The 23,548-nt window shown below is 34.6% G+C and overlaps 1 protein-coding gene across 1 annotated transcript in view; it reads right to left on the bottom strand.

Moving 5' to 3' along the window:
• LOC143254923 (polycystin-1-like) overlaps positions 1–23,548 on the bottom strand; it is a 106,266-nt gene that overhangs the window by 6,292 nt on the left and 76,426 nt on the right. Inside the window, exons 23-38 of the mRNA XM_076509834.1 lie at positions 22,348–22,447; positions 21,371–21,444; positions 19,003–19,133; positions 18,139–18,262; positions 17,238–17,417; positions 16,469–16,693; positions 15,166–15,429; positions 12,143–12,367; positions 11,372–11,473; positions 10,657–10,772; positions 8,654–8,819; positions 6,381–6,659; positions 5,407–5,533; positions 2,914–3,227; positions 696–816; positions 251–501 (exon numbers count right to left, since the gene is read on the bottom strand). Of these exons, the coding sequence (XP_076365949.1) occupies positions 251–501; positions 696–816; positions 2,914–3,227; positions 5,407–5,533; positions 6,381–6,659; positions 8,654–8,819; positions 10,657–10,772; positions 11,372–11,473; positions 12,143–12,367; positions 15,166–15,429; positions 16,469–16,693; positions 17,238–17,417; positions 18,139–18,262; positions 19,003–19,133; positions 21,371–21,444; positions 22,348–22,447 (2,799 nt within the window). The remainder of the gene's footprint in view (positions 1–250; positions 502–695; positions 817–2,913; positions 3,228–5,406; positions 5,534–6,380; positions 6,660–8,653; positions 8,820–10,656; positions 10,773–11,371; positions 11,474–12,142; positions 12,368–15,165; positions 15,430–16,468; positions 16,694–17,237; positions 17,418–18,138; positions 18,263–19,002; positions 19,134–21,370; positions 21,445–22,347; positions 22,448–23,548) is intronic.

The following is a 23,548-nucleotide window of genomic DNA, read 5'->3' as shown; positions in this document are numbered from 1 at the left end:
ATGGATATTGCGTGTTTTCTTATCACATAGTCACATCGAGCTATCTGCTGACTCCAGCGAGGAGAATCGAACCCTTGATTTTAGCGTCATAAATCCATAGACTTACCGCTGTGCCAGCGGGGGACAGGTATGGATATTAACACTTTTACTCTGCTTTATCAGTAAAAGTGTTAACACCCATACCAGCTATCCTGAAATAAATTTTTACTTCAAGTGGATTTCTCGTCAGCAAAAGACCAAATGATCCTACCTGTGTAAAATCAAAAGAGGAATCTCCCTTCTTAATAAAGGCGTTATTCAAATTAACTTGCATGTAGAAGGCATTGGGATCCCTGTTCCCATAAGACAAGACAATAAGTATCCATAGGAATAGCAGATAAGATAGAATTTCCCGAATAACCGCATTCATCTTGATTTCCTTAAGCCTTTCCTCTTTGGCTCTTTGTGTAGCTTGCACGTTCACAGGTTTGTAGAGTTTTCTTTCCGAGCGACGCGATGATGCTGTACAAAACAATATAAGTTGTTTACTTTAAACCACGTGCTACACATGAACTAAACAATCACCAAGTGCATGAAACTAAATGTGTGCTATTGTGAATGTAGGACGTTCCACACAAGAAAGGTGTTGTTCACCGATAACTGTAATACGAGACAGTAGTTTTCACCCTATAAAATGAATTATTTATAAATCGCACCTGCATGAAGCCATTCTTCATCAGGACTTAGTTCTGGAATTTCCTCATCATCTTCTGCATCATCCTCATCATTGTCCACGGACTTACATAGACTCGAGAAGATCATAGCCATCAGAAACACCTGAAGGTAAAATAATGAAGTTTTATTTACACTCAATAAAAAATCTTCATAACCTAAAACAGGTCAACATCTCTGCATCTGTCAATAAGCTTTTGATAGATTGGTTTGGTTTGTTTTGAATTTCGCGTAAAGCTACTCGAGGGCTATCTGCGCTAGCCGCCCCTAATTTAGCAGAGTAAAACGAGAGTGAAGGCAGCTAGTCATCACCACCCACCGCCAACTCTTGGGCTACTCTTTTACCAACGAATAGTGGGATTGACCGTACATTATAACGCCCCCACGGCTGAAAGCATTCTTGTAATTCTTGTAGTGTAAATACGCTGCGCAAATCTGTGAACTACTTTACGTATCAATACATCTTAGGCAAGTTATAAAATCATCTAAGTAGAGCAAGTGTGCGGGTATATGAATATTTATAAAATATTTAATTCTGGAATGTTGTGAAATTAGAACCACTGATAAATTATTATCAGTATTATCAGTACGTTAGAATACGGTGAAGCCAGCTTTAACATTCATTTACGGAGTGGGTGCATTTATGAACAATTCTATCTATAGCAAGTGTCAGTCCCTATCAGAGACTTATATTTTGTGGACCGGAAATAATCCAGTGACGTATACATACAGTTGAAAAACCACTGTCAACACTGGTATTTAACTCTTGTTATAATTCCATCACAAAGTAGTTCATTCAATGCCTTCTCTGTAGAATGTCGTATAATGATAACAGAAGAGTTTTGATAAGTGTGTAAAACATTGGGAGGTAAAGTGTGTTGAAACTGGATATGTTATTATAACTCTTGTTGAAACTGGATATGTTATTACAGCTCTTGTTGAAACTGGATATGTTATTATAACTCTTGTTGAAATTGAATATGTTATTATAACTCTTCTTAAGGAATAACAGGAACAAATTAACCTTGCAGCTAACAAACATCTGTATGAAACCGATTTTCAAATTAATATCGGTTCGATTGCCAACTGATTAAATGAAGGAAAAATAAGTTAAGTGATATAGTTAAGAAAAATCAATAGTACAAAAGTATGAAAATAACATTTGATTAAGTTTATTTACTACTATATATAAATAAAATCTGATTAAGTTTATTTAATACTGTATATAAATAACATCTGATTAAGTTTATTTACTACTTATATAAATAACATCTGATTAAGTTTATTTACTACTGTGTATAAATAACATATGATTAAGTTTATTTACTACTGTATATAAATAACATCTGATTAAGTTCATTTACTACTGTATATAAATAACATCTGATTAAGTTTATTTACCACTGTATATAAATAACATCTGATTAAGTTTATTTACTACTGTATATAAATAACACCTGATTAAGTTTATTTACTACTGTATATAAATAACATCTGATTAAGTTTATTTACTACTGTATATAAACATCTGATTAAGTTTATTTACTACTGTATATAAATAACATCTGATTAAGTTTATTTACTACTGTATATAAATAAAGACAGATACATAATAGGACTATTAAGTATTTAAAACTGGATATTAACCAACATTATTAACCAACTAGATATTAACCTACTTTGTTAACCACTGGATCCATAATTGTTTACCAACTGGATATTATCTCTCCTTATTAACCTCTGGATATTATCAAACCTTTAACTTACTGTATATTAACCGATCTTGTAAACCACTGGATATTAACACCTTGTTAACCAATCGTATATTAATCAACCTTCTTAACTACCGGATGTTAACAATCACCGTTAACCAACTTTGCTTTACCCTTGTTTTGCCCCCCATTGGCACAGCGGAATGTCTGCGGACTCACATCGCTAGAAATCGGGCTTCGATACTCGTGGTGAGCATTGTGTAGCTTAGTGCTTAATTCTAAAGAAACAAACCTGACCCTTTTTGTCGTATTCCATTAGAATAATTATTCATAATCAGTCTTAGACATACATAAACTATTGTTTAGTTCTTTTGTCTAATAAAATATCGTACATACAATAGTTTGCATAATGTTTTACGAAAATGATACAAATGGACCAAAATCTTAAACACCAAATACTAAAATAATGGGGTGATAAAAAAAGACTTACTTTTATGGGTTGAGTTACAAGAATGGACGTGAAAAAGGAGATTAATAGAGAAGTGACCCATTTACGGGTCTTCTCATCGCCAAACTGGACCCCGTAGCCCCACAAGAAAAACACGGACACAGCAATGGTGGAGAGACAAACGAACCAGGCAACATATCGACACCACCATGGAAACAGAAACTTCTTCTTCCTCTTTCTCTTCTTCTCTGTGTCCCGACTGTTGTCCTTTGTTTTGTCCGAAATAAGAGAGGAAGTCGAAGTGCCAGGTCTGACAGATTCAAAGCTTCCTGAATCTTCGTTACCAGTTCTTCCAGCTTCAAGATAGAATTACATTGATACTGAGTAGGCATTACTCATTTTAAAAAAATCTAAAAAAAATTGAACCGCTTTGTTAACACAACCATCATGTCATCGGAGGTAACTTTAAAACTGGAACCTAACTTTTAACAAAGTAAATAAATTATTGTCGTCTTGATAGGAAAGTTTAGAGACATTCATTTATAATTAACCAACCTTGTTTATATCTTAACCAACTGGATATTAACCAATGGGGCTCTGAATCACGAGAGACATCTAGTGACACATCTTCTATCCACAAGCGTGTTTAACAGACAGAATGCATTAAGTTGTATTAAATGTAGCTTTTACAGAATTTACATTTGTAGTTTATTACCAAGATTAGCATTAATTCTATGCTAATCTATTTACAGTTATTAACGGTAATTCTGTGTAGTGATAAAACATTTGGAAACAACGAGATTAAATACTGGGCCAGTCACTATTTGAATTAAACATATTAACGTACTTTCTTAGACACCTAACAGAGTACTTTATTAAATATTTAACCACGTACGTTTTTAGATATCTAACAGGGTCAGGGTATTTTATCAATCGGCTTACCAGGGACTTTAATTTTATTAATCATTTAACATAATATCAAGTCATCCTATAAGTCATGTTCGAAAATTTAATACAGAAAGTGCATCATCATTTCTGTCTTTGTAGAAGGTTTTAATGACTAAAATATGTAGTAGGACGTGTATAAAAATGTTCAGACAAATAAAAGAAACTAACCCAACTCCACTCTTTCAGATCATTAATCAAATAAACCCTTATGAAGATAGATGTGTCTGAGGAACACATTAGACATACAATGCTTATAAGTTTGAAAAATGAAATAGTGCAGCAGAAACTACATGAAACATTCTATGTGTTTATGGTGCAGAGTCTCTCAATGAAAGAAAATGTTGAAGGTGCTTTCAGAAGTTCAGGTCAGGTGACTACAGCTTAAGTAATGTGCCATGTTTAGGTCATCCTGCTCAATTTAATGATGACTTGCTGTTGGCTGCACTTGATGAAGATTGTGCTGTAACAGTTGAAGAACTAGTACAGAAGCTTAATTCAACCCATTTAACAGTTCATCGTCATCTGCAACAGCTTGGAAAGGTGTCAAAGCTTGGAAAATGGGTCCTCCATGATTTGACAAAAGCCAACCTTAGAGCAAGAGAGGACATTTGCTCTTCTCTGCACTCTCGTGAACGTATCTCACATTTTTTGGACAGGTTAATGACTGGAGATGAAAAATTGATATTTTATAAAAATGTTAAACCCCGCAGACAATGGCTCAGTGCAGGTAAACTGGCTAAAGCACAGCTCAAAATGGACCTTCATCCTAGGAAAGTCTTGTTAAACATTCGGTGGGATATTGTTGGCGTGATCCACTTTGAGTTGCTGCCACTCAATGTAACAATTACATCAGACTTCTATTGTCAGCAGTTAGAGCGCTTGAACGTTGCACTGAAAGAAAAGAGACCTGCTTTGATCAATCGTAAAGGTGTTGTGTTACACCAGGATAATGCACGGCCCCATACAGCAAGGATCACATCTGTAAAGATTGAAGAGCTAGACTGGGAAAAACTTCCACATTCTCCTTATTCTCCAGACCTTGATCCATCTGATTATCATCTATTCTGGAGTTTGCAGAACTATCTTGATGGAAAGAGCTTGGAACACATGAAGATGTCAAAACTACACTCTCTACATTCTTTTGCTCCAAACTCCAATAATTGTATAGAAGTGACATTCAGAAGCTTGTGAATCGTTAGGAGGAAGTAATTAATAATAATGGAACATACATTATTGATTAAATAACATTAAAAGCGTTTGAAATCCTTTCTCTTTTTCTGAACCTTAAGTCGGACATTACTTGAGGGGCGACCTGATACTTTATTAATCACGTAACATTACTTTACTTCTGTTTGTTTTCGTTCTAAAGATAATTACGTTTGTCCTGAAGATGAAGCAAGTGTAATTCTGAAATGTTTATTGAAGGTGTTTACAGCTGTTTCCGTTTCTCTCTATGTAAGAACAACGTCGTATAGAAAGACTACGTTCTAGTTTCTTTGATTATTGTAAAAATGAGACTCGTAATTTGAAAGTTTCACATATTTTACCATAAATACAAATTTTATCTTTCTGAAAAGACGTAGTTACCTTGTTTTTTTAAGGCTTCCGTAATGCGAGACGGACGAAGCTTCCGTAATTTGGACTTCCTGAAGAGTGTGATTATCAGAAATGTTGGAGGAAAGACTATTAAGTTCGCCATTACTCCAACTCCAATCTGTGAAGATGATGGTTTTTATTAGGCTGTACTTGTATCGAGTCAAAAACTTTCAATAAATAGATCGAAAGAATCAAAAATTAAATTATTACAATAATTAATAAATTATCCAAACAAACTGTCGAAGAAACTTGTGAATTTAAATAAATGTTTTTTGTTGTTTTGTTTTAGTTAAGTCATTCTGAGTTAGCGATTCTTACTAATGTTTGAAAACGACGAGAAATTTCGGAAGCCAAGAAACTAACACGAAACATACATTTTCAAGATAAGACTGCTTTCGAAACTAACACAAAACATACATTTTTAAGATAAGACTGCTTTCGCGTACGTAAAGAGAATGACGTAGTGACACAAAGGAAAATCTTGGAAGTACGAATGAAGACAGTTTGTTTGTTTTTGTTGTGTGTTTTTTTTTATTTCGCGCCATAATACACGAGGGCTACCTGCGCTAGCCAGCTCTAATTTTGCAGTGTAAGACTAGAGGGAAGGCAGTTAGTCATCACCACCTATCGCCAACTCTCGGGCTACTCCAACGAACAGTCGGATTGACCGTAACATTATAACGCCCCCACGACTGAAAGGGCAAGCATGTTTGGTGCAACGGCGATTCGAACCCTCGATCCTTAGATTACGAGTCGAGAAGAAAGATGGAAGCGAATATTATAAAGCACGAAACTCAACGTTTTTTTCTGTGTTGTAACTGACGGAGAATCTAAATGTTATAGACTTGAACAACACGGACTTTAACATCTTCTTTGTTTGAACATTAGAAAGAAAAAAAGCAATAATGTATAAATAAGAAATTCTATTTTAACTATTAAATAGTTAAGATGGAGGAGAAACTCACTTGTTCTGGACTAAGAGATAGAGGTCCCACATTGACAGCTGAGGCTGATGGTTTTGAAGATGTCCGGCCATACCACATTGCATTGACTAACATCGACAGGTAAAGTACTGCAATGCAGCAGGATACACGCTGACAACGAGTGAAGCGGCTTTTTGGTGGGCGCATAAATATGGAGAACCAGAGGTGTCCGTCTGACAGATTTTTTCTTGAGGTGACACTGAAAAGATGAGAGAATTCGGTAGCTTCTCCTTTGCCAGCCACAGGTAGAAGTCTGTCGATCTTTATTATAAATATACCACCAGAAATTAACATGAAAACTATATATATAACCATAAAGTAACATGAGAAACTCTACATATTAAAAGAAAAACATTTGATTTATTAACAAATAAACACAGAAGACAAGGTATAGTAAAGAAGAAACCAGAAACATAGAAAACAAAACTGTTAACAGATCAACACAAATATTTTAAAACCTAACTATTAAAAAATTAACATAATAAAAATTCTCAATCTTTGAGTCAGATATTATTTAATTCCAAAATCATGTTTAATAGCTGTATTTAAATAGTCCAGTTTCTGACTGTCAAAATTGGATGCCATTTTGTATTATTAAAAGTCGGGAGAACATTATCAGTCGGTTGAGTTTCTGGTTAATTCGTTCTTTAAGATAACCTTATCGGTTGATTCAAATTTCTGGCTGTTAAAATCGCTTTGATAAATCGACAATTATCTGCGCTAACCGTCCCTAATTTTAAAGTATCATAGCAGACCACAAGGAAAGCAGCGAGTCAGCGCCATCTATCGTCAACTGTTGAACTTCTCTTTACAAAGAAAGAATGTCCCGCGCTGGTTACAGCGGTAAATTTATGGATTTACAACGGAGGACTCAGCAGATAGACCGATGTGGCTTTGCTATCAGAAAAACACACATACAAACAAAGAGTGGGATTGATCGTAACACTATAACATCTTCATAGCTGAAAGGGAGACCCTCAGGTTGCGTGTCAAGAGCCTTAACCACTTGGCCATACCAAACCCTTATCAACAAGTTCTAATTTTTATCTACTCACTGAAACGAATGAAAACAGGAAAAGTTTTAGTTTATTCTAAATTTAAATTCACATCCATTCTTATAGTGAGCTATAAAACAATATTTTTAAAACATAAACACAGCTTAGTTACTTTAGTGGGATTATAACGCTAAAAATCGAGTTTTGATTCCCGAGATGGGCATTGTGTGACATTGTTTTACAGAAAAAGAAAGAAACAGATAAAAAAAAATATGTTCTATTTTGTATCTGACTTTAATGAAAGCTTACATTACCACCATAAAATTTTCTTCTTTCGTTAACTTCAACAACAAAACTGACTAACTTTTACATTTCAATATTCATGAATGAGGTACAAAAAGGAAAGATATTTACGTAAACTAAGGAAAACAGAGTATGGACACTTTAATCAAAAACTAAAGATTATATCTATTCGTCCATCAGATGAAATGTATTTGTTTTAATAAATTCAATAACGACCCTAAGTTTTTTTTATTTGCTTATGTTCCACGTTATTGTCCCCCTGGTGGCACAGTGATAAGTCTTCGAATTTATAACGCTAAAAATAGGGGTTCGTTTCTGCTCGTTGGATACAGTATATAGCCGGATGTGGATTTGCTATAACAAAACGGATACACATACAGTTTAGTTTGGTATGCGCTTGCCCAGTACACATCTACGTACTTTGAGCAGTTATATATCGTTAAATTTTGCGTAAAGCTACACGAGGAATATCTGTGTCTATCGTTTCTAGGTTTGAAGTGGTCGACTAAGGGGAAAACAGAGAGCCGACACTATTCGCAACCAGTTCCGGATTACTTTTGTTAGACCAAATAGTGAAGTGTGAAAGTCACTCTTATGGCGCACCATCTACAGCCAACTCTAACACTACTTTTGTTAGATCAGGTAGTGAGTTGTGAACGTAATCTTTAAAGTGCAACCTTGGTTTGAAAATGCGTAGCACTATTTGTTTTTGTTGGTAACGGGACGCGAACCATAGCCACACAGTCCGGTACTATAAATACGGGACGACTATCAGCCACTCTCAACGAGAAAAAACGTTTATTGTGAGATTTAACCTTTCGTTTCACGCGGATCAGTATTTATTGTACTCAGTAATGTCCTCGTGACTAAATGAAAAGAACAAATATGTATACCCATACGTGCCTGGGAAAATGTTAATTAATTTGACACGGCCTTAAACTATTTACTTGTACTCACCCCGCCGTCATCCTTCTCAACCGCAAACCATTTGTTCGCTATGAACTCGTATTTCTGATTGGTCTGAGCGTCTCGAATCACAATGAAGCTAAGGAACCATGACCGAAATTTACCTTTGCCAGAGTTGTCGTGCCATATACGCATATAGTTCAATCGTCCTAGTGGTCTAAAAGATAGATTATATATTAGTATGGTTTGTAGGCCGTTCGTAGGTACTAGAAAAACATTTAAAATAACACTTTAACAGGAACAGAAATTAAATAATTAGCTGGTGTGAAAACATTAGTGGTTATAATATAAATATTAAACATTAATGGTTATAATATAAATATTAAACATTAGTGGTTATAATATAAATATTAAACATTAGTGGTTATAATATAAATATTGAACATTAGTGGTTATAATGTAAATATTAAACATTAGTGGCTATAATATAAATATCAAACATTAGTGGCTAAAATATAAATATTAAACATTAATGGCTATAATATAAATATTAAACATTAATGGTTATAATATAAATATTAAACATTAGCGGTTATAATATAAATATTAAAATACGATAATTGTATTAGATTTTTCCACCTAACGTCTTCAAGAAGTAATAATTTAATTCTTGGAAAATAGCGTCCGACATTCTCTGTGAAAGTTCAGTCCTTGGTAATGACCACTTTACTAAGATGTTTGTCCTCTTTCAGAGTTGGACTTGACCTGAGCTGAGGATGCGACATAAACAGATAAAATGTGTCACGGGATTCCTGCAGCTCTATAAATTACTGGGAAAAACAAAGTTTAGCCAGTTTAACAGACGACAAAAAAGTCAAAGAAGTTGATTTTTTGAAAAAAAAAAGGTGTTGGTGAGTAAACGTCATAACCAGTTTAGGATATTCCAAGACAGGCGAGTATATCGCCAATAGGGGGCGTAGATTCTACAAGGGGGAAATATAGCTGCAAACAAGTAATTACTAGAATACTCGGGGTTTCAGTCCAGGGAAATTCATACCAATCTCTAACTGTATCTAGCAAAAATGTTTCAACAAACACTTTCCAACAGTAGGAGTCTATTGCACAAGTCAGTGGACCAGGTTACCAACAGGAAGGAAGGAAGGTTCTGAATGATGTAATAAGCAGAGATTATAATAAGGACTAGTGTAAAGTGATGAGTATAATATGGATCAGTGAAAAGTGATGAGTATAGTAAAGACTGGGAAAAAGTGATGAGTATAATAAGGACTAGTGTAAAGTGATGAGTATAGTAAAGACTGGGAAAAAGTGATGAGTATAATAAGGACTAGTGTAAAGTGATGAGTATAATAAGGACTAGTGTAAAGTGATGAGTATAATAAGGACTAGTGTAAAGTGATGAGTATAATATGGATCAGTGAAAAGTGATGAGTATAGTAAAGACTGGGAAAAAGTGATGAGTATAATAAGGACTAGTGTAAAGTGATGAGTATAGTAAAGACTGGGAAAAAGTGATAAACATAATAGGAACTGGTGAAAAGCGATGAGTGTAATAAGGCCTGGTGAAAAGTAGTAAGTACAATAAGGACTGGTGTAAAGTGATGAGTATAATAAGGACTGGTGTAAAGTGATGAGTATAATAAGGACTGGTGTAAAGTGATGAGTATAATAAGAACGTCTGATAAGGTCTATTGATTTCTGTTTTATCTGTTGTTACAGAATTGATAGATGATTTTAGGAGAAACTCCCATGGGCCGAACATTCATAGAATGAACAATTGTCTACGTAGTTCGCTCCATGAATCGTGTACGATATTTTTGACTGAACGGAACCCAACCCTTCCCTGATACCTTCCAGGATGTCCTGTATTTAATATCACTTGGTATCCTGGCTCCAGACCGTCATTGAGTATCATTCAAGGTAAAATTGTCAAATTACTACTAAAAATAATGGAATTGTTTCCTGCATCTTGGACATTGAAACAGCAATAAGATACAAGCGCGTTTTGTCTCGATAAAATGATGTCCCTTGTTTACCTTGGTAAAGTCATAATAAAAGTGTCCAATCCTCCTCTTCTGAAGATCTTACGGTTGTTATCACCAAAAGTCCTAACCTCTGTCTCGTCGTCCTCTCCAGACAGTATGAACTGCACCTGTTATAAACATATACTGCTGTCGATAACATTCATTATTTACGAGTAACCAGTGATTTTTCCCTGTTAAAAACATAACATAACCTATTTCCACATATATTTTTGAGTTTGTTTGGGTATGTTACACACACCTGTTTCCAGACACACTCGTGAGTCTGGTTGAGTATGTTACTTTCACCTGTTTCCAGACATACTCGTGAGTCTGGTTGAGTATGTTACTTTCACCTGTTTCCAGACATACTCATGAGTCTGGTTGGGTATGTTACATTCACCTGTTTCCAGACATACTCGTGAGTCTGTTTGGGTATGTTACATACAACTGTTTTCACATATACTCGTGAGTCTGTTTCGGTATGTTACATACAACAGTTTTCACATATACTCGTGAGTCTGTTTCGGTATGTTACATACACCTGTTTCCACACATACTCGTTAGGTCTGGTTAGGTGTGTCAGATACATTTGTTTCCACAGATTCACGTCAATTCGTTTCTACAACATAGTTGTTACTTCTTTTGAAAGAAAACTAAAAGTGTGTGTGTATAATCCTTGTACCCTATAACAATAACGATATAAACACATACATATACATATACATACGTGCGAGTCTGTCGCTGCTCCATCCTTATCTCCTGTGAACACCACAATTTCATAAATATATTTATCTAGTGGATTATTGTCAGGTAAAGGGGTCGCTCCGAGCTGTAATACAAAATCAGATAACATTGTCAACCCTCTAGTGGTGCATAGTGTAAATATAATAAAATAAAATAAATGTTTTTATAAACTTTATCTCAACCTATAAGAATCACATGCTGCACTGTATCGGTTTTTTTTTTTGTAAATGCGCATGGGAACTTGATAAAAGACCGTTAGCGCATGAGTACCCAGTAAAATACAGTTAGTGTAAGTGTAATTTATAAAAAGAAGATAGCTTGGTAGTTTGTTATTAAGCGCAAAGCTAACAAGTGGCTATCTCTACTTTGCCCACATTTTTAGCGTGGCAAGCCCTCGTATTTACCGCTGAACCACCGGAAGTGTTGCTTCATTTTAGGTGGCTCCCCAGTGGCTCAGCAGCATGTCTGCGGACTTACAACGCTAAAAACCGAGTTTCGATACCCGTGGTGGGCAGTTCACAGATAGCCCATTGTGTAGCTTCGTGCTTAATTAAAAAACACAACAACATCATTTTAGATAAACAAACAAACAAAAATTCGGAACGAAATATTTTAACAGTGCACTCATAGAAATGGGAAATTGTTAATAAATAAATAACACAATCCATTGAAGTTAGAGACTTTTTCAAATTAAAACTACCAAACATTGTGTTTATTTTATCATTATGGCTACGATATACAATGTACATTGTACCTTCTCCACGTCCTTTCTATCTTTCACTCTTGCCCATATCATCAAAAGAACGTAAATTAGAAGGGTCACGATAATAGTCATATAAATGGTTACGTTATCGGCGAATCCGGCATTAGCGAAGACGTAACTGAAGTCGATAGTGTTCGGTGTAACAAAAAACCCGCTTCCGAATGACGTGAGATGGTTACACTTGCAGTGTGTTAGTGTACTATCAGCACTATGTACCTGTGAAGAAAGATCTAGAAAATTAGATGAAGTTTCCCTAAAACATTTTAATAATTCAACCGTATTTAACCTGATAAATTAAACACAGTGATAAGTCACATCGTTAACACTATCTTCAGCAAAAATCCGTATTTAACCTGATAAATTAAACACAGTGATAGGTCATATCGTTAACGCTAACTTCAGCAACAATCCCTATTTAACCTGATAAATTAAACACAGTGATAGGTCATATTGTTAACACTATCTTTAGCTACAATCCGTATTTAACCTGATAAATTAAACACAGTGATAGGTCATATTGTTAACACTATCTTTAGCTACAATCCGTATTTAACCTGATAAATTAAACACAGTGATAAGTCACATCGTTAACACTATCTTCAGCAACAATCCGTATTTTACCTGATAAATTAAACACAGTGATAGGTCATATCGTTAACGCTAACTTCAGCAACAATCCGTATTTAACCTGATAAATTAAACACAGTGATAGGTCATATTGTTAACACTATCTTTAGCAACAATCCGTATTTAACCTGATAAATTAAACACAGTGATAGGTCATATCGTTAACGCTAACTTCAGCAACAATCCGTATTTAGCCTGATAAATTAAACACAGTGATAAGTCACATCGTTAACACTATCTTCAGCAACAATCCGTATTTAACCTGATAAATTAAACACAGTGATAAGTCACATCGTTAACACTATCTTCAGCAACAATCCGTATTTAGCCTGATAAATTAAACACAGTGATAGGTCATATCGTTAACGCTAACTTCAGCAACAATCCGTATTTAACCTGATAAATTAAACACAGTGATAAGTCACATCGTTAACACTGTCTTCAGCAACAATCCGTATTTAACCTGATAAATTAAACACAGTGATAGGTCATATCGTTAACGCTAACTTCAGCAACAATCCGTATTTAACCTGATAAATTAAACACAGTGATAGGTCACATCGTTAACACTATCTTTAGCAACAATCCGTATTTAACCTGATAAATTAAACACAGTGATAGGTCATATCGTTAACGCTAACTTCAGCAACAATCCGTATTTAGCCTGATAAATTAAACACAGTGATAAGTCACATCGTTAACACTATCTTCAGCAACAATCCGTATTTAACCTGATAAATTAAACAGTGATAGGTCACATCGTTAACACTATCTTCAGCAACAATCCGTATTTAGCCTGATAAATTAAACACAGTGATAGGTCATATTGTTCAGTAATACTATAATGTGGAGTGAGACGCTGATTTTAGTTTATAATTGATGTTTTCACCGTTAGGAGTCACTTCTTTGACCTGCTTTTAATCCTCGAATTCTTTACGTTTACAATTTATTGACTTTTTGAAGCAGCGATTTCGTTTTCTATCCGTTAATACAGTTAATAAGTTTTTGTTAACCAAAGAGGTTAATAATTATCATAATTGACTTTACAGTGAGGTTAAATAGGTTGTAGTGGCAGACAACTGCCATAGGTTAACACTCCACAGGATGAGGAATAATAGTTAATAAGTCAAGACAATGAGGTTAAAATAGGTTGTAGAGGCAGACAACTGCCATAAGTTAACCCTCTACAAGATGAGGAATAATAATTAATAAGTCAAGACAATGAGGTTAAAAAAGGCTGTAGTGGCAGAGATCTGCTATAGGTTAATCCTTCATAGGCTGGAGAAGTAATATGAGGGTTAATGCTATGTTGGCGTTTGACCAGAAGCAGAAGTAAGGTGGAGAGCCAGGGGGAGGATTTGCCCCCATGAGATACAGCACAGATACGACATTCACAATAATTTAGTTAGACTTTTCTCCCCCTCATAATTTGACCCCAAATCCCGCCCATGCATTTCAGCTTTGAGGTAATTTTTAAGGTTAGTGAGGCCAAATAAGGTAAAGTTGAGGTAATATTGAAATTACTTCGGAGTTTCTGATCAGAATCGAAAAAGAATTAAATGGTTAAAAGAAGGCAGTTTAGTAGAGTGAATTAATTTGAAATCAGGCCACTAGGTGACCTAATCGACTCATTATAGTTTTTATGTACCGGTTTTATGCTTAGATGAGAATTGGTGTATTAGGTGAACGGCTACGTTAGGTAGAGAGATATTTTTATATTTAAATAATTACTAAAATATACACGATTATCATAGATAATATATTGTATTAATAAACTTTTGTTTGTTTGTAATTAAACACAAAATTAAATAATGGGCTATTTGTGGTGCGCCCACTATAAGTATCGAAACCCATTTTCTAGTGTTAGAAGTCCGCAGACTCACCACTGTGTTACTGCAGGGTGGGGGAGAGCTATTAATAAACGGTCATGTCTTTACGTTTTTATCAAATAACATTATAGAGGAAAACCTCACAGGCTGGGAAAACGTTTGTTTGTTTCTATGTTTAGCGTTTGATTGATTAACAGTCCTAATTAACAAAGTGAACTAACACCAATTTTGTTTGAAAGCAACAAGTTTCTTAAAGACAGACAGTAGGAGATGGATTTGATATCTTTATCGTACAGCAACAGAAAGAAACGGAGTTATCATACTGCAACAGACTGAAACGGAGACGACGTTTCGGTTTCTATATTTCTTTAAGACTTACACTACATTACAACTCTCAAACTTCTATGTTGACTCTGTTTAATATCCACCGATACACAAGACATACACTCATTACAACTCTCAAACTTCCGATGTTGACTCTGTTTATTGTCCACCGATACACAGTAGACACCATCACGATTACGATACATCCACGAGGAAAGACAGGAGCATACTTACATAACAACCGCTGCCAGACCATATCTTCAGTTCGTAGTCGTAAAAGTAACACCCTGAAGTGTAAATCCGCAAAGAATAATTGGTTGAAAATTCCCTTATCACGTTGTGTGACGTCAGATTGACGGCTGCTACATCACCAGCGGTGGCATTTACTGGGCCGTCAATGTCAAAGTCCAAAGGAAGGCTTTGGTTCACCTCGACTAACCCCAGGTAGAAGAACCCAGTCCGGTTATTTATCATATCATTTGGCAAAAAACAACTCGAGTGTATCTAGAACAAAAATGAATGTTCCGTTATTAATTAATTACATTTGTCACTAGATATTAGAACAACTGCATTTCTAAGTATTACATTTCATCTTGTCCCTTAAGGAACATCAAGAAAATTGTGTATAATAATAATATTTCCCCGTCACAATGTTTTATCTACTGCTGATGACACATTGGTCTCAAGCCAGAGTCCTTCAGGTGGCTGGTCGGAAGACTACTTATTTAATATTTACATAATACTTCACTAAAATAATCGTGATTCTAAGTCAGACCATAATAAATAATTGTGACTCTAAGTCAGACCGTAATAAATAATTGTGATTCTAAGTCAGACCATAATAAATAATTGTGATTCTAAGTCAGACCACAATACTTGACTAAAATAATCGTGATTCTAAGTCAGACCCTAATAAATAATCATGACTCTAAGTTAGACCATAATAAATAATTGTGACTCTAAGTCAGACTGTAATAAATAATCGTGACTCTAAGTCAGACCATAATAAATAATTGTGATTCTAAGTTAGATCATAATAAATAATTGTGACTTTAAGTCAGACCCCAATACATAATTGTGATTCTAAGTTAGACCATAATAAATAATTGTGACTCTAAGTCAGACCATAATACTTCACTTAAATAATTGTGACTCTAAGTCAGATCATAATACATAAAACATATGAACTAGAGTCCATATGTTGGAATCCATCAACAACTTTAAGTTTTCACTACCAGCAATGTTTGAACACATACCATTTATCACCAATAAACTTCAATTCATTTACGAAACTGGAGACTTAAATTATTAAATTAAACTAAAGGCTTTAGTTACTATATGAGCCAAAAGGTTTAGTGACCTTCAACTATCAACTTACTGCTCGAATTTTTACGGTAGATAATAGACTATAGGGTTTCGTGTTTGAACTAGAATTTGCCTGATATAAGCAAGCACGATCAACCTAGAATCAGCTCATTAAGTAACATCGGTGTTTGTTACACATTATAAATGTTAACTAATTTATCACAGTGAAAATAATACCGTTCTTTCTTGACATGGCGTTCAGAGACATCAGCAGATCGTAGGAATCGTACATAGGTTTCTCACGATGTTTTAGAAATAGAAGCAACTCGGCCTCAGGATTCGAGGGGCGAATCTCTATGTTCACAGCCGAGTCCGCCTTGTCCACTATCAGCTGGTGGTACATCATCTGCTCGTTCCATTTGATCTTTGGTGCAAAAAACTCCAGATCTGGAAGAGCCTAAAGAAAGAACCAGTGCAATAAATCATGGGAGATTTAATGATTCTGGGCATATACTGAAAACAGTTTTAACAGTAATGTTGAACCAGCGAGTTTAAATGTATTTAAAATTATTCATTTGGTAAATGTATTAAAGACGTTGTAATTAGTGTAAATCATTGTTTTATTTATACTGTAAGTTAATACACATCTGTATGTAACCCTTGGTTATAAGATCCACATAACTAGTTGAATTAATTTAATATACTAATTGCTTGTAAACAGTGTTTTTTTATATCCACAGTTACTTTACAATTTGCTGTTACAAGTTTCTAAAATGTATAAGTCTTTGTCAAGAGATGTTTCTAGTAAAAGGTTAGAGGGTGTATTTAACAGTGTCAAACTACTTAGAAGATATATCTGACAGTATCACACTGGTTAGGAAATCTATCTGACAGAATGAAACTGGTTAAAAGATATATCTGAGCATCATTCTGGTTATAAGATGTATCTAGCAGTATCACACTTTGTTTTGTTTGTATTATTAAATTACATCATTTCTTACCTTTTCTCCACTACCTTCTGATTTCCTGGGAACGATGATACTGAACATGGCTGTCGTATTCTTTATGTTCATGATGTCCAGGTTTTCGTCCAACATCATGAGCTGTAGAGTTTGAGTGTCCTTGGACAAAAGATCTACGCTGTTTCCAAAGGACTCCAAGATTGATGGCCAGGAAACTGCCTAAGGACATACATTTCATAATCCAGATAAGATTTAGCCAAAACTTTATTGTAGATTATTTGTAAACATTTGAGAGAAAACCCTTTGTGAATTAAATTATATCTGTTGATGAATCTTTATGTTTTGTATTTCTCCAGTTTGAAATTCGTCAGAGAAAAAAATAATTTATCAATAAGTTTTGTATCGTTCTGATCGTTTATTATAAAATTTAATTGTTTTAATCGTAAGTTTAATTGTTTTTACAATCACTTTCTTTCTTTCTCTGAATGTAATATTTACAAATTTTCCCCAGTAACACATAAGAGAATACTTTCTCAAGTGTTAACTAAAACCCTACACTTATGTCTCAGATGTTTAATAATAAATAAACGTCACAATTAAAAATTTTGAAGGAAATAGACCTTAGTTATGGCTCTGTTACCAAGTCGTTTTTAAATTCAGTCACGAGCCTGAATAACTTGTAGATTGGTACATTCAGTAAAGTATTCACTTCACAGTTTTCTTTTTTACAGCACACAGATTGTTAACGTTATCACATTTAGTAGGATTAGACCACTTAATAATTAAACATTACTTGAAACAGCATTGAAAAAATAATGTTACTAAACAAAAAGGAAAACACTTCACCATAGTAGAGGACCTTGTACAAAACATACTCCACCATAGGAAAGAAACTTGTACCGAACATATACACAGTTTATTTAAATTATTATTTACTCACCAACACACCAAGTGTTTCGTTCCCAGAACATCCCAAGTCACCCAAGATGTCACAGACATCAGGAAATACGTAAATAGCGTCGCCATGCTGGATACTTTTGTTCGATAGAGTCCCACCTTTAAACCTATCAACAAGTTAAAATATACAACGTCGGAAGAGCAAGTTTCGTAGTATATAACTGAAACTGAACCACTGATGTGAAATATTCATGTCTATTGTTTAATTCAATTCATCTGTTATTTGATATCTTTAATATGAGAATTTTGGTTGAATGGTTAAGTTATATACCCCAAGGTTTAAGCTTAATAGGCAATAAGTTAATAAATGCTAAACAGAATTAGGATAACCATTACGTAGCACCTGCCGCCTACACGCTTATTTTCAATAGAATAACGGAAATCACTCTCACAGGTATAATATCCAACATTTTAAAGCGAAAAACTTTCAGCGGTATATCGAAGTTTCAACCTTAGACTTACAATTACTCATGAAAGCAGGTTTCGTTTATTTCCTATCCGAGGGTCGCAGGTTCGAATCCCCGTCACACCAAACATGCTCGCTCTTCCAGCTGTGGGGACGTTATAATGTCACAGTTAATCCCACTATTTGTTGGTAAAAGAGTAGCCCAAGAGTTGGCGGTGGGTGGTGATGACTAGCTGCATTTCCTCTAGTCTTACTCTGCTAAATTAGGGACGGATAACGTAAATAGCCCTAGTGTAGATTTACGTGAAAATTCAAAACAAAAAACAAACCCGTGGTGATCTTTCTTCATTATAAATTATGTTTATACGTCTTCCTAAATAAACTCTATACTTTTCCCTTACAATACTTTACCAATACTACATGAGAACAAACAAGGCTTACATTGAAATGGTGAGACCCAGACCACTTGGAGCTATGAATTCTAAAGGTTTTTCTCCAACAATAATGTTCTTCAGCATTGCTAAAACGAGTTCAATAGTGAGGCTCACCATCTGTTTAATCTGACCTTCGGCCTGTAACAAATATTACATTTTAGAATTCAAAGAAAATTTCTTCAACATTGCTAAAACGAGTTCTGTACTGAGACTTACTATATCTTTGAGTAACAGAATCGCCACCTAGTGGCGACTGTTTGTAGTATACTGTATAGTAGTGCTGCTATCTTCTTGAAAACAATTTAGAAAAAGGTAAACATTTTCTAGAAAAAAAAATTCTGTGAACTTACTACACAGAAAAGTGTTTAGATTGTATTTATATAAGTTGTTGTGTTTTTATATGAAAAATGTTATCTTTTATTGAAAAGGGCCTGGCATGGCCAAGCGCGTAAGGCGTGCGACTCGTAATCCGAGGGTCGCGGGTTCGCGCCCGCGTCGCTAAACATGCTCGCCCTCCCAGCCGTGGGGTGTATAATGTGACGGTCAATCCCACTATTCGTTGGTAAAAGAGTAGCCCAAGAGTTGGCGGTGGGTGGTGATGACTAGCTGCCTTCCCTCTAGTCTTACACTGCTAAATTAGGGACGGCTAGCACAGATAGCCCTCGAGTAGCTTTGTGCGAAATTCCAAAACAAACAAACAAATTATTGAAAAAATAACATTCTCTTTAAGAACTCAATATTTTAGTACTATAGATATAAATCACATCAAATAAAGATATAATCAACTTCTCACGTACTGTAGTGAAAGTCGTGTTCTTGTTGAGTAGAGAAAATCTGATTTAAAATTATGTTCTGTTATTAAAAAATAGTTGTTGCACATACTACAGTCATTTTTATAGTTTCCTGAATCTTGAATACCTAAAAGTTTGAATTATTGTTCGCGGTAGCATTCAATAGATGGCGCCATATAGTAATTTTATTTCAGCCATATATATATATATATAAACGACACGCCCAGTATAGTAAGATTCCTGTGTTTCTTCCCAGCTACTTCTGGTCACGGTCTGGGTAGATTTTTCGGAGCTTAGGCCGTGAAAGTGGGTTTCCTCGGGGTACTCCCGTTTTCCCCCACAGTAAAATCTCTGGCATTGGATCTGTAGGTCCCAGTCACATTCTTACATGATCCTGAAAAAAGTCGTTGATTCTTTTATTCAGTTATATTTTATCAAGTCATAGTTAATTTTAAATCAACTCGCCAGCCGCCATTGTACTCCGTCCTAGGTCTGGCTCACTTCACTTATGCTGCCCTCGTCCAGTTCTCCCGTCTTTCTTATCACTCTCAACTACCCCACTCCACCCTAAAAATGTCAAAATTAAAATGAAGGAAAAACCCATGGAAATTTTAATAATTTCTCACGTGAAGGGACGAAGAGAAACCACAACGTTCCTGAACACCCCAGTTGGAGAGAGAGTTCTTCTGATTTCTTTCTCTCTAAACTAAACCCTTGCCACGTTAGTTTGAGTTTGCGTTTAGAGAGAATTACCTTCAGTTGTAAGTGTTGCACGTTAGAGAGGTTAATACTAATGCTGACCATTTCTTAATCTGACCTTTACGTAATAAGGTTACAGTTTAGAAATCATTAGTGCCAAATTTAGAATGGTGCGTTATAGTTCCAATACGTATTAATAACAACCATTTATGTGTTTATCTAGAAGGTATTTTTTTTAAATAATTGCTCTGAGAAAATAATAAATGCGTTTATATTAGCAGTGAACTCTTTGATATCTGTTTATCGGTAGGGTCCAAATATTCCATCATACATCTTGTATAAAACTGATAAAAGAAAAAAAAAAACACGTTGAAGCTAGCATGATTAATTTCAATAATCACGAGATATTTTGTGTAATTCGTCTTCTATTTTAGTGATTCTTCAAATCTCATAGATCCACAAACAGTGCAGACCCATAAGTGTGTTTAAAAAGTTGTGTTTAAAAATTAGTGAAGTCCAGTAGAATTTCTAATGCTATTTTTAGGGTCAATCAACATATTTTGCTGATTAATCGAATTAGGTTAACAAAATGTAATGTTTACTCAGAGATTAATACAAAATTAAAAGACCTAAACACGAGAATCGATTTTTTAAAATTCAGTTTCAAAGTGATGAAAATATGATAAAATCCCCTCTTCATACACACAAACATGTTCTGTTTTATCTTGGCGTTGTGGAGTTTTACTTATCTTACAAACAAAATACACAAACAATAAAAGAGGAGAAAACCATCAGATTCTGTATTCGTGTTGCAGACAATCGTGTAACGCTATAAGTAAAACACAACTGAAACTTTTAGTTCTGTTTCCTGAGAACTGTGCCTACCCTCTCTCTCTCGTCCATTATGACAGCTTTGCTTAGGGCTTCGTCTAATGGGATTGTCCCATCGAAGAGGTTATCTATAGATATAAGATAGGTTATTCTGAGCACATGTACGGCAACAGAGAAACTAATAAATATTTATTCAAAAGAAAAAATGATAATCCAATAATGATATATATTTCAGTCATTAAATTACAATCCAGTAACCTAATATATTTCAGTCATTAAATTACAATCCAATAACTTAATATATTTCAGTCATTAAATTACAATCCAATAACTTAATATATTTCAGTCATTATATGATAATCCAATAATCGTATATATTTCAATCATGTGTGTGTGCATTTTTTCTTATACCAAAGCTACATCGGGCTATCAGCTGAGCCCACCGAGGGAAATCGAACCGCTGATTTTAGTGTTATAAGTCCGTAGACTTACCATTGCACAAGAGGCTATTTCAATCATTATATGATGATCCGATAATCCGATATATTTCAATCATTATATGACAATCGAATAATCTTATATATTTCAGTAATCACTTGACACTCCAATGATCTAATATATTTCAGTCATTATATGACAATCTAATAGTCCAATATTTTTCAGTAACAATTTAATAATTGAGTATATTTCAGTAACTATTCCTAGTTTTTATAACAGTAGAAGCTGTCTTTAAATAAATAACCCTAAATGTACAGAATCGAGGGGTAAGCATTACTGACATACGCCATATTTGAATTAACTTTAAGATACACAAGTTTTTTTTTGTGATATTTAAATTAAATTACTGAACTCCAAATTGAGTTCACAACCCTGTTAAGAAAGATTCAGATCTCAGTTGGTGGCTGAAACAAAATCGACTCGAAATATTCAATGGTGTATAGAAAAAGGCGTACGTTTTATTGTATTCAAAACTGGTTAATCACTTTGGACAACAGAATCTTGAAGAATGGAAAAAAGTTTACAAATCAAACCTTTTGGTGTTAGTGGAACTTGAACATCATATTCATAATCCAACGCTCTCTTCTTGTCTGTGGGTGATACTTCACCGTTTATTAACTGTTGTGTCATTTTCTGTAGATGTAGAAATATATTTAATTAAAATAAGATATATCTTAATTGTTAGGTTGTAAGTTAGGACTAACTGTTTATGGTCTTACTTATTGTTCTCAAAGATGTATGGTGGTTGACGCTTCCGATTAGATCTTTAGAATTATATAAAGTGACCTGCATATCGGCTAGTGCTGGTACTATCATTACTAATTTCAAGAATTTGACACGTGACCTACAAGTTGGTTGGTCTTGTTGTTAGACATCTAAAACTCGACACGTGACCTACAAGTTGGTTGACCTGGTATTGTTGTTAGATATTTAGAATTTGACACGTGACCTACCAATTGGTTGGTCTTGTATTACTGCTAAATGTCTATAACTTGTCACGTGCCTTCAGTTGTTCGTTCTTGTATTGCTATTGGAGTTTTAGAATTTGATGCAGGACAAATAATCTATCGCTCAGGTAAACCTCCTGTTAATTTTTAACACGTTTTGTGTTTCAAAAACGATAACAATTAATAAGTGTTTTGACAGGTTTTAATACTACGATAAAGAACACAAGTGACACTCCAAAAACCACTGAAATATTTGTTTGTTTCATGCTGTCAAGCTGCTTAATCAGCTACTTGCGTTCTGTCCACTACTGGGAATCGAACGTCGGATTTTACCATTATAAGTATTTGCTCTCACTGTTGACCGGTCCAAAGAGGAAATAACAGTAGTTAAATGTATGTTCTATTGACTGGTTGACTAAGTCATTTTATATGTAGGTACAACTAGATCAATATTTTCCGATAACCAAAAATAAATCCAAACACAAATCAAAAACGTTACAAATCAAAAACTGCAAGACGACATTTAGCTTTTAGTACTTACAAAAGCAACAAATTCGTTAAATACAATTTATTTAGACACATACAGAACAACACTACAAGGTACACAATAAATATTTTAATAAAACAGAAACCACCCGTAATGTGACAGTACGTGACAGGGTGGTCTCAAATCACCATCTTCAGTGTACGAGTTGAAGTTTGGACAAGATAGTCATTTATATTAAATTATGTAGGGTGTAATTATTCTAGTGTTTTACTCTTTTTAATTATATATAATTCATTGTTT

Source organism: Tachypleus tridentatus, chromosome 7 (assembly GCF_004210375.1).
Source record: "Tachypleus tridentatus isolate NWPU-2018 chromosome 7, ASM421037v1, whole genome shotgun sequence".
Taxonomy (NCBI): domain Eukaryota; kingdom Metazoa; phylum Arthropoda; class Merostomata; order Xiphosura; family Limulidae; genus Tachypleus; species Tachypleus tridentatus.
This window is presented reverse-complemented; position numbering and strand designations above follow the sequence as displayed.